The sequence below is a fragment of the Lathyrus oleraceus genome, chromosome 5 (assembly GCF_024323335.1).
Source record: "Lathyrus oleraceus cultivar Zhongwan6 chromosome 5, CAAS_Psat_ZW6_1.0, whole genome shotgun sequence".
Lineage (NCBI taxonomy): Eukaryota > Viridiplantae > Streptophyta > Magnoliopsida > Fabales > Fabaceae > Lathyrus > Lathyrus oleraceus.
In genome coordinates this window covers 76,614,543-76,627,147 of record NC_066583.1, presented here as the reverse complement: position 1 = coordinate 76,627,147, position 12,605 = coordinate 76,614,543, and the positions used below count along the sequence as shown (strand labels likewise).

General features: G+C 34.5%; 1 protein-coding gene across 1 annotated transcript; it reads right to left on the bottom strand.

The window, feature by feature from the left end:
* Nucleotides 1–9,093: 9,093 nt before the first annotated feature.
* LOC127086145 (uncharacterized) lies at nt 9,094–11,820 on the bottom strand. The gene is made up of 3 exons (XM_051026859.1): nt 11,149–11,820; nt 10,210–10,477; nt 9,094–9,894 (listed from the first exon to the last, which is right to left on the bottom strand). Exons 1-3 carry the CDS (start codon nt 11,455–11,457, stop codon nt 9,518–9,520), a joined length of 954 nt encoding a protein of 317 aa, XP_050882816.1. The 5' UTR covers nt 11,458–11,820; the 3' UTR covers nt 9,094–9,517.
* Nucleotides 11,821–12,605: the final 785 nt, after the last annotated feature.

Genomic DNA, 12,605 nt, shown 5'->3' with positions numbered 1-12,605 from the left:
ATGAGCATGTGGCAGGCCTCTCTTTTAAAACTCAATGGTGTACATATCTAGAAATTTAGAATAAATCAATAAGTAACTTTTAGTAATAGAAATGAAATTGTAAAGTAAGGGCGAGAAATCAGAACTTACATGCAAGGACTTTGCCTAAGACACCCATCTTTGTCAAATCTGATAGTAGTTGATCAAACTTAATTTTAAAAACCCGTGACATCACATCGGGATGATCTTGTGCTTTCATATGAAGAGGTCTTAGTAGTCTTTGTATTTCAGGCCAATTTGGGTTGTAAGTGAATGTTGTAAACAAATTAGGAAACCCAACCTTGCTATAAAATAGTCATTCCATCATAGTATAGTTATTCCATAAACCTCCTCCCACCTATATATGTAGAAGGCAAGATAACTCTCTTTCTTGTTGAAGAACCAGGTGTTTGACTTTGATCACCCTCTTTGTTTATACTTTTGTACTTTAAATCCCTTAACTTTGGTTGATTTTCTCGAATCCATTGTAATCTTTCAGACTCTAACATTGTGTATCCATCAACCAAAAAATGTTGGAAAAGTCTTCTTGATGATAACAAATCTTTCGCCTCACATGGTCTATTTTGAATGTGAAATGCAGGCCACTCTCTTATTGTAAGTTTATTTCTCTTGTTGTCTTGGAAGATGTCTAAGCCTCGATGAGCTATGTTAGGCCTATAACCATCTTCTTCGTATGGAAAAATCAAAGGATATTGATAAGTCAAGTAACTTGCATGAAGCTCATTAATTTTTATAGTTGTCCTCCTTTTGTATGCATTATGATATCCCTTATTTATGTAGTGTCAATATCACCAACAACTAAAGCAGAAACTTCTGATACAGTAGGTTGATTATGGATTCTTCCATATGTGGTTCTATCAGAAATAATTCTCATTTTCAAGTTTTGTGTATCTGAATTAAGTAACCATTGTTTGGCCATTTGAAAACTTTTGGCATGAGGGTTGTGTTCGTAGAGCATATCTGACAACTGATGTACAATGATAGGATCAATGTGTTTTTATGTTCCTATAATTAAAAAAATACATTAAGTTGTAAGGTATACAGAAATTAATGTAACAGGAGAAGGTAATACAAAATGTAGTGTGATGAGTTGCATAAAAAAACACTTGTATGTGTCAAATATTACCTTAAACCATGCATTTTGTTTTGGACTTCATTTTCAGTGTCCTCACACCAAAATATTTTTATTATAATCCAATTGATAACATTGTCACTAACATAAGTCCTAATTCAACTAGCATATATCTTAGATTTCTCACACATCGAATTGATTCCAACTGGATCGTTTTTCCATCTTAAAAGTTATGGCTAACACTCAGCTCATTGAGTAAATAGAATCAAATAAGTAGATAATTATTGATTGTGTGTTTACAAATATCCCTCAATAGAGGATGTAAACAAATATATGCACAAATACAAGTGTTTGAATATTTCAATAGAAAACGTATAGAATAAAATACTTTTTTGCTTTTTATTTCTTTATTTTAGTATAACTTATTTTCTAGATATTCTTTCTTTTAAAGTACTTTTCTTTTCTGAAGTTGATTTTTAAAAGTTTGTTCACAATAGTTGCTTAGTATTTTTTGTTCTAATTGTTGGTAAATAAAACAGCGAGAAGTTGAACCTTTGTATAGTTTCCCTTTTGTTGATTGTTGCTTGATAATGATCTTTGATAAATGATCTATTGTGATCTTTGTACTATTTTCAACAAGCTAATTTCACGTTCTTTTCACTCATAGTAGGTCTTGTCGCACACGATATTGTATCATTTGTCATGTAAATCTTATATCATTGTACCTTATGTATTATTGTTTAGTTGTCTCTCAAATTTAAAATTTAAATATTGACATTGAGATATAAAATAACCAATTTATTCTTTCAGAGAATAATCTTCTCTGGTGGTTGAAGAAGGAACAAACTCATAGTGGTTGGCAACATGATCTTCTAACAGATGATCAAAATGTTGAATTCAAGTTTTAGGTTAAGCAAAGGAAATTGATGGTTTGCTTGAGTACTCTTAACCATACGATATAATTGAGTATTCAATCAATATGACGCGTTGGATAATTGTACACCATGATCATGCACTAGGTCAAACAAGATTCCTTATTCTTAGGCTAATTTATAATAATTATTTGATTTGCAAACTATATGTACATTTAAGTATTGTAAATTATCTTTAATTACCTTACCAATTGTCAAGGGATATTTTCCCTATTTATGTTTTGCCTTCACGATCAATGAAAGTACAAAAAACAATGGTGTGTTTTGTACGTTTGTTTATGGTATCAGTTGCTCAAAGCTTTACAACATCGATCCAAAACAGGCAACTTTATCATGCCTTATGTTCACACAATCAAAATCAGTGAAACTACATTTGTTGTAGTCCTCTAACCTCAAACATACATCAAACTTACCCGTTTCAATTACCCTTCTTGGGAGGTTCAAATTCAATGCCTTCGTGGTTAGTTATGATCTTATAGGGTTTGTTAATGGTATCAAAACTTGTCCTCTACAAAATCATGCAAATAACATATACTGGCGACGTCATGATAAGTTGATCCTACACATCATTATATCCCTAGTCGATCAAAGTATCACTACCATGCTTGGGAATGTCACAACTTCCAATCAAGCATGGAACATTCTTAACAAGATGTTTGCCAGCAAAAATCGCTCTCGCATCATGCATCTTAAAGAACGCTTGTCTCAGTTCAGCAAAGATACACAATCGGTGACAAATTATGTACAATCAATCATAGTTATGTTCGATGAATTGGCTATAATCAACTCTCCATTGGTTGATGTTGATCTTGTTATTCATACATTGAATGGACTCGTATCTAAGTTTAAAGAAATCATTGATGCTCTTCGCTCTCATGAAAAACCCATTGAATTTGATGCATTTTATGACTTGTTGATTGAATATGAAAGTCATCTCAAGAAAGATGAATATGCATCTCCCATAGCATCTGCCTATGTTGCATACAAAGGGAAATAACAATACCAAAAATATGGTTACACTACTAATCATACCATTTCATCTCAACAAGCCAGATATGAATCTCCTAGATCCTGCAAGAGAGTCACTTGTCAATATTGTGACAAGCTTGGACACACGGAAAAAGTATGCTACAAAATGCATGGATACCCGCCTAAAAATAATTTTGACCCATTGGTTCATCATGTTCGAGCAAATTCTGCAACTCCAACAAATTGGATCATGGACTCATAAGCTACACACCATCTCACAAATCAACTTAATAACCTTAATCTCCAAAATCCTTACACAGGAACATACCAAGTCATTATCGGTGATGGATCCACACTTCCAATAACTCAGACATGTAAGGTTATTATTCCTATAAAAATGTAAAGTGTTCATCTACCTAAAGCTCTTCATATTCCTCAAATTTCACAAAATATAATATTTGTTTCATCTCTATGCCAAACTATATGTTAAAATTTTCCTTATCATTTCTTGATATATGATATGAAAACAAGAGCACTACTTCTCAAATGATTGCATAAAAATGGACTCTACCACATGCCGCCTCTCACCACCTCTCCCACTACCTTCACCACCATCAACTTATCATCCCCACCATGGCATCATGTTTTGGTCACCCATGTGAAAGAACAATGAAACATCTCTCATTCATTAATAAAATAAAGACAAGTAAGCCTCTATAATGCATCTCATGTTGTAGTTCCAAGATCCATAAGATACCATTTACTTTTTCTAGTATAATTAGCAAGATACCACTTAAAATTATTTACTTTGATGTATGGAGGTCTGCTCCTATTAACTCTTTAGATGGTTATTTATATTACTTTATTTTTATTGATCATTTCACCAAAAACATTTAGTTGTATCCACTTAAAAATAAATTGGATGTCTCAATTATCTTTCCTCAATTCAAAGTTTTTGTTAAAAAGTTTTTAACTTCCCTATTACAGTGATATACTCGGATAATGGTGGAGAATTTATCAAATTATAAACATTTTTATCTTCCAGTGGCATATCACTTTACACCAAACCACCACATACACATGAACTCGGTGCTACTGCAGAACGATGACATGGACATATAGTAGATACAACACGCGCACTTGTGCATCATGCCGAACTACCTAATACATTATGGTCATTTGATTTTCCATACTGCCACATACTTAATAAATAGATTACCCACCCCAAATCTCAATATGGACACGACATATTAAGTATTACACCATACTCAACACAACCCTAACCATCTCCATTCTTTTGGATGTCTTTTCTTCCCTTGGTTGTGTCCCTACACTAGCAACAAACTACAACTAAGATCAACCCCGTGTATATTCATAGGTTACTCACCCTCACAATATGCCTACTAATGCCTTGACCCCATCACCAACCAAATTTATACATTTAGACATGTAACCTTTCATGACAACCATTTCCAATATAAGGACCTAACTAAACCAGCACCACCTCCTCTAAATCCTCTAAGCATCAACCAGACTCATCCACACTACATAATTCATATTTAACCTACCACCAATACCAATACAAATCCAAATACTTCTCAACCACAACCTTCAGAAATCCTGCGAGAAACACCCTTGAGTTCAAACACTTCATCAGGTAATGACATTCAAATTCAACCATTTCATCATGATCAAAAATGTGTAACTAATCAAAGTGCAGCCACCACTAGTGAGTATCATGTGCAAACTAGATCCAAAAATAATATATTTAAATCGAAATGAATGTTAAATGTCATTAATTATCCATTAACTAAGAACCTTGAACCATCAAATATGAGACAAACCATGCAACTAGGGGTGTACACGGGTTAGGTTGGACCGGGTTTGACCTAACCCATTACCCAATCCGTTCAAAATTCAATGGGTTGGGTCCGTCGTTCAACCCGCAATTTCATTGTCAAAACTGACATGAACCGACCTGTTCATTCATGGGTTGGATTGGGTTGGATTCACGGGATGTGTTTCAAATAAAAATATATTTTTTATGAATCCTTTTGTCGGTTTTAAAAATAATGTAACACAATTCATTACAATCATACTCATTTATAACACTCAAATTCAATGAAACACATCATATAATATCTAATAAAATTCATCAACTCGATATAACACTTTATAATAGTATAAAATTCAATAGGACACGTTATTTTCATAAAATACATAAGTTAAAAATGATACAAAAGAAAATAAGAAACAACATTTAATCTTATAATTACGTAAACTCATTGGTCTATTAGTATTATTGGTGGAGAATAATTTTTTTTTGGAAAAATTATGGTTATTGGTGAGATATTAATTTTATATTTTATTTAAAATAATAAGAAATTATTAAAGCCACATCAATGGATTGGGTCAACGGGTCTGCGGGTGCAAAACTCAAACCCGCTACCTGAACCAAAACTATACGGGTTATTATGGGTTGGGTTGGATATAACCGTGAATGAATGGGTTCGGGTAATTTATGGGTTGAGTTGGGTCAGCGGATTCATGGATCGACCCACACCATGAACACCCCTACATGCAACTACCATATTTGAGACAAAAATATCTAAGAATTTGATGCATTGATATGTAATGGTTTGTGGTCCTTAGTATCACCACCACGAGGTAATAACATATTTGATTGTAAATAGTTATTTTGCTTTAAAAGAATTCTAAATGGATTTATTTCACGATACAAGGAAAGATTAGTTGCCCAAGAATTCACACAATGTCCGAATGTGGATTTTAAATAAACATTTACACCAATAGTGAGGCCACAAACAATTAAACTCATCCTTACTATTACACTCGACAATGTTTGGCCTATGCAAGTAAAGCGAAATGAACCAAATCTCCATCTGATTCTTTGAGGTCTTTTGCTTGTGCTAGCCACACCCTCTTTATTATCTGCTTCGACTTTGACTATGACTAGAATGTCATTAAGTGGAATTTATTTGTGCTCACTACTATTTTCATCAATGTCATAGCTCATCAATGGCTTGTTAGTTGTATCACCTGAATTTCAATCCCAGACAAAGTTCTCATCAATCATAATGTCCTGAATCATCACAATCTTATCATTAATTGGATTTAATAACATGTATGCTCCATTATTGTGATATCCTACTAGGATCATATATTCACTTTTATCACCAAGCTTCTTTCTTCTTGCATTAGAAACATGCTTGTAACAAATAGGGTCAAACACCTTAAGATGACTCACTGATGATCCTTTGCCACTCCATACTTCTTAAAGAACCTTGTTCTTCAATTTCTTGGTAGGACACTTGTTCATAATATAAATAACATTGTTGTCTGCTTCACCCCATAAGGATTTTCGCAAGTTCTTTTGTTTTAACATGCATCTTGCCATATCCAATATGGTTCGGTTTCTTCTTTATGATATTCCATTATGTTGAGGCGTGTAAGGAGGTGTTATCTTATAATTAATATTGTGTTCTGCACAAAACTCTTCAAATAATTTGGACGTGTATTCACCACCTCCATCTGTCCTCAGAACTTTGATATTTTTTTCATTATGATTTTCGACAAGTGTTTTGAATCTCTTAAACATTGAAAATACTTCATCTTTGTGCCTTATCACGTAGATCCAAAGCTTTCAATTATACTCATAGACAAATGAGACAAAATACTTGTTTTCACCAATGGTATGATCCTCAAGTGGGCCACATATATTTGAATGTACTACTTCTAATATGTAGGAGGATCTTTTTGGCATAGTCGAAACGAAATATTTTTTGGATTGCTTCCCTACTAAGAAACTGTCATAGAGTTTATCTGACATCACAAGACTTGATATACCAATTATCATATATTGAGTAATTAGTTGATTAAGTGACCTAAAGTTCAAATGGTCAAACCTCAAATGCCACAACCAACTATGTTTGTGATCGACAACTGTTTTTAGACACTAAATAATCATGGTCTGAAATGTCATATTCTTCGATAGATGAGATTTTAAGACCAAATTATTCTAGGCATCGAACAATTTTAAGGATCCATTTTTAATAACCACTAAGAAACCTTTTTTGACTAGTTGTCCAACACTTAGTAGATTGCACTTCACTTCAGATACACAGAGTACATCTTTGATCATAGATTTTGCTCTATTACTCCTTTAAATAACTATGTTATCAGTACCTCATGCTTACAACAAGTTGTTATTTACAAGCCACACGTTGATCTTCTTCGACTCGTCAAAATTTGTTAACCACACTCTTCGACCAGTTATATGATTTCAGCAACATGTGTCAATTAAGCAGATCTTGAAGTCGACATGCTCATCTATGACTGCGGCCATAAGCACCATACCATATAAATCATTTGAATCTTAACATGCAAGGTTTTCTCCTTCATCATCATTGCCTTTTATCGCTTTCTTGTCTTTCTTGTACTAATAATTCTTGGCCAAATGACCTCACTTTTCATAACTATAGCACTACACACTTTTCTTATCATGTGTGTCTTTCTGATATAAGGTTCATATCCTCTTTACGAGGATTCAGAAGCCCTATCATCAATCTTATGCTTTTGAGACCCAAGACTTCTTGCTCTAAGTCTTGTCTCTTTTACCCTTGAACTTGTTGGAACCACCATGCTTCTTCCATGTTTGGACATACAGTGCTTTTATCAAATCTTGAACCTCTTTCCTTTCGACAATCCTTAATTCACGTGCCTCCAACGAACCAACCAAATCTTCCAATTTCAAGGTTTCAAAATTGTCGAATTCTTAAATGGCAATGATAACGTGATCAAAGTGAAAGATCAATGTATGTATTACCTTCAAAACTATCATCTTGTCAGTTAAGACTTCGTCACAACCTTTCATGAGATGAACAAGATTGTGTGCCTTCAAGACATAATCTACAATCTTTCCATCTTCTTCCATTTGCAGCAACGCATACTGTCTTCACAATGTCTACAACTTAACAATTCTAACCTTCTCACCACTTTCATAATACTTGATAAGAATATAACATGCCTCCTTCGCTGATTCAGCATGAGAAATCCGATCAAAATCTGCTTTTATCTACCGTAGATTGAATACAAACGCAACCTTGCAATCTTTCTTCTTGGCATCCTTGTGAATGATTCTCTAAGCATCGCTTGCGTTGTTAGAATGCCCGAAAACACCATTAGTAACCACTTCTAAGATTTCATGAAAACCAAACAATGATTGCATCATTTCTTCTCCATCAGATCAAAATTTTGCCATCAAAAATTAAAAGAGAATAAAAAATACTATTACTACCATTCATCTTTACAGCAAATACAATTCGCAATCCTCGAAAGCACGACCACTAACATGCAGTTCTTGAATTTTCTATCAAGAAGAACAAACCATAAGCTCTAGATACTAAATTATTAGTGCTATGCACTTAGGTGAGGAAAGAATTAAAGTAATTGTATTGAAAAATGTTATAGTGAAAGCTATCTACATACATATTTGTATTTATATACAATAGGTTACTTGTAACCCAAGTAGCTAACATAACAAACTAACTAACTTACTATATCACAACACTAACTTCATTGTTCGGCCTATAACAGTACTCGACATTCATATTATTTATTAAAACCTGGATTGAAAATCTTAAGGATGAAGATGATACAAAAAAATCGAATATTTAGAAAAAGTGAGGATGGTACATAGTTAAATATATATATATATATATATATATATATATATATATATATATATATATATATATATATATATATATATATATATATATTGCCAAGCTGTGGTCAAAGCTGCCTATTCCGATCAAAAGTATAGAATGTCTACGTCGATTGAACTCAAGTGGAAAACTTTTATCTACAAGGAGGAGGTACTTTATAAAAGCCATTTCAAGTGCCTTTTTATTTTCTCATATTTTTGTTTGGCTGAGGATCAAGTGGCAATGAGCAAAGAATAATAGATAGATTTCGTGGGACATTTTTCTCAATCAGCAAAAAGCCGGTTGTACACGTTACCCAGCTTGAATATGGCAAAGATAGGAAAAGGAACAGAAAAAATTGTCCAAACAGGATACTATGATTTCTCGACTCTTCTCATAGCTAAACATTTTCTTGAAGAATATTTTTTAATCTGTCTGTAGTACACAACACAACACTTTCAAAACTAAACTTCAACTACTCGCACCAGCAGTAGCCACGACATAAGAACAAATGCACAACAACTTAGTCCCATGGGATTTTCAAAACATAGTTCTTGTAATTTTTAGAGATAAAATCCCGTGCTCAAAATATAATGGTCTATAACAATTAAACAACACTAGCCCAAAAAAGCATAAGACAGTATATCAAGTCTACTGGAGTACGGCTAGGGTAACCAGAGCCTAAAGCCCGACTATTTATTCGGCATCATCATCATCATCATCATCATATAGACAAGAAATACAAATTCCTGTATAGATAGATGTTTAGGAGCAAGATTCTTTTACCGCACAGGTTGTTGGTTATAATGGTTCTTCTCTTTTTTCTTTGCTGCAGCAAGCCTTGCATTCCTTGCAGCAGCTTCTTGAGCAGCAGCTCTAGCAGCACCATCCATTTCTTTATTGGATTTCTTCTTCTTGATAGAAGTAAGTTTCTTAAGACGCTCTTTCACATCAACAACAGATGGATCCTCCTCCGCATTTTCGGCCATATCAGACACAACGTTTGTTTCTGAATTGCTGTGCTGACCGTTGGATTCTTTCACCTCCTTGGAAGCTTTTTCCTTCTTTTTCTTCTTCTTGGCATTCTTTGACTCCACAGCTATTTCTTTCTTTTCTCCATTTACATCCCCTTCAACATCTTTCTTATCCTCAGGTGCGCCTGCAAATACAAATTTGCAATTTGAACAAATCAACAACAATAATCTGCATTAAGTGATTGCATCTAGATATGCATAGAAACTTTACTTCTTTTTTATACAACAATAAAAAATAAAAAATAAAAATAAAAACTTGAATTCAACATAGTTAAATCCAAAAACCCTCTAAGTGTGAAAAAAAAATGGAGGCAAATCTGTTAGCAAAAGCAGGAAACCTCCAAAATGGGAAGGCAGATGGTGTAAAACAGAGGCACGAGGGTTGGCCAATCAATAATCTGAACTTGTGCAAAATGTAAACAATCCTGTAAATAATGTACCTTGCGACTCATCTTGACCTTGACCATCGTTACTTTCTTTCTGTGCGACTCCAAAATCAGCTAAAAGAGCCTCAAGCTCTTCAAGTTCCTTTTTCTTCCTTTCCTTTTTGGAGAGCTGCCGTTCAGCTTCCTTTGGTGCCACAGGAACTTCAGCATGCTTCTTGAGCTCAGGTTCAGGTTTCACAGCGTCCTCTGGTTCTGGTTCATGATCTTGCTCTTCCTCCTCCTCATCCCCATCATCTAAAATATCTTCCTCACTCTCAGTATCCTGTCAAAAATTGTAAACTATCAAATCTAGAATAGCACAAGAGTTTTCTAACCATTCAACCAACAGCCACACCAAACAAAAACAAACGTAATTCACTACTAACATATAAACTGCTGACTCATAGAACAACAATATAAATATAATGAAATAGAACCAAACAATGTTACTACTACCACAACATTGTTTGCTATGCTGGCTGGTTCCATCCCTGAAATTGCCAGACATTACACAAAGAAACCATCTTTCAACTTAATTTCATAAACTCCTTCAAGGCTTAACGCGACAGTGAAAGCGGCTGTGATAAAATGTTACAGAACAAATTGTGGTTAATTCACACCACTACAACCACAATCAATGCCACAACACCTAACACCTAATACCTCTACAGACCGAAATCAAGCTACCTGAATCTTAATTAGCTTCCTAGAGTACTCTACATAAACAAAGTATAGATATGCAGAATTCCATCCCTTTCACAGTCTTAGATTGTAAGATAAACACTACAACATGCCATCTAAATCTCAATTAACATTGGAACTAGGAACTAACAAACAAGACAACTAAATTGGGATTTATACAGCAAATATTTCATTTCATTCAAGAAAACCAATACACCAAATCCAAACAGATAAAAGAAATAATCCTTTAAACGAGTAACAAGAAAAAAAAACCTCAAAAATCTCTGGCTTGTCCTCACTGTTTTGGGGGTCGGAAACAGACCAAACAGATTGAGGCGGTGCAGTGGTGGCATAATAATCATCATCATCATCCACATCAGCCCATGAAGATGCATTCAATGGGGCCGGAGCCCAAAACACCTTTGAATCCGATTCAGATTCCAATTTGGTGGATTTGGAACCCTTATTCTTTCTCTCCTTATCCGATTTCTTTTTCTTCTTCAAAGTATCAAGCGCCGCAAACACGTTGGTGTTGTTAATTACCAACGACCCATCATCTCTTCTGCTTCCACCGCCAACCATTGTCAACAGCGATTTTCACTACTCTCGGAAATTCCAAACCTCGCCGCTTGTGTTGTTGTCGGTTGAAATCAAAATTGGGACTGAATCGGGTTTTATATATCGCTGAAATTCAAAAAGGTGAAGCGGTTATAGAAAGAACGAAGCTTTTGTATTATTTGATTTAATCGAGAAAAAGAAAAGGAAGAGTTTGAGATCTAGAAGGAAATGAATGGAGAGAAATTGATACAACGAAGTTGGAGTGAAAATGGAAAATTGGTATTAGGGTTTGGAGAGAGAAGAAAATGAGATGATTAGAAAAAGAAGAAAGCGGTGTTCGGAGCTAGGGTTATATCAATACTTGAGAAGATAACGATACAAAATGATAGGGTGCTTCTAAAGGCCATTATTATTATTATTATTATTATTATTATTATTATTATTATTATTATTATTATTATTATTCCGACATGGGATTAGATATGAATATTCTAATTTCTCCAAGAAATTAAAAATGAAGAGAGTTGATTAGCGGTTAATCTTAAATGATGATTCTAATCTCTTTTACGGTGGTATATAATGGGTATACATGGTTAATATTTTAATGTTTAAGTTAATTCAAGATTTAAGATGAGTATAGTCAGTTGAATATCAGATCGTATACATTCTCATAACATGTGAATTGTTTTATATGTGATCGAGTAAGTGAACTTGAGACGGATTGGGTCTTGGTAGTGTCGCATCCACGAAAAAACAACCGGCGGGCTGAAATAAAAAACAACACAGAGCCGCCACTGCGCGTTATTTATCCCAAAATAGGGAAAGGAAACGCTTAGAGAAACCTGGAAAGGAAATGGTCTCGCGACCAAAGAGAAAGGGTAAGGGAGTCGGTTACGCAAGGGGAAGGTATTAGCACCTCTCACGTCCGTCGTACTCGACGGGATCCACGTTCTAAAATAAAGAATAGGTTGCTAAAACATCACACACACACACAGGGAACGCAGGTGGGGTTAAGAGAAGGGAGCTCGATAGGACATCGCGTCCTATGCCTACATATCTCGTCTGGAACGAGAATCAGAGCCACTGTAGTTCGGCTTACGCACGCCAAACAACACAAAACGCAAGCAAACATGGAGCCCGACTACCACTTGATGGAATTATGTCAGCATCCG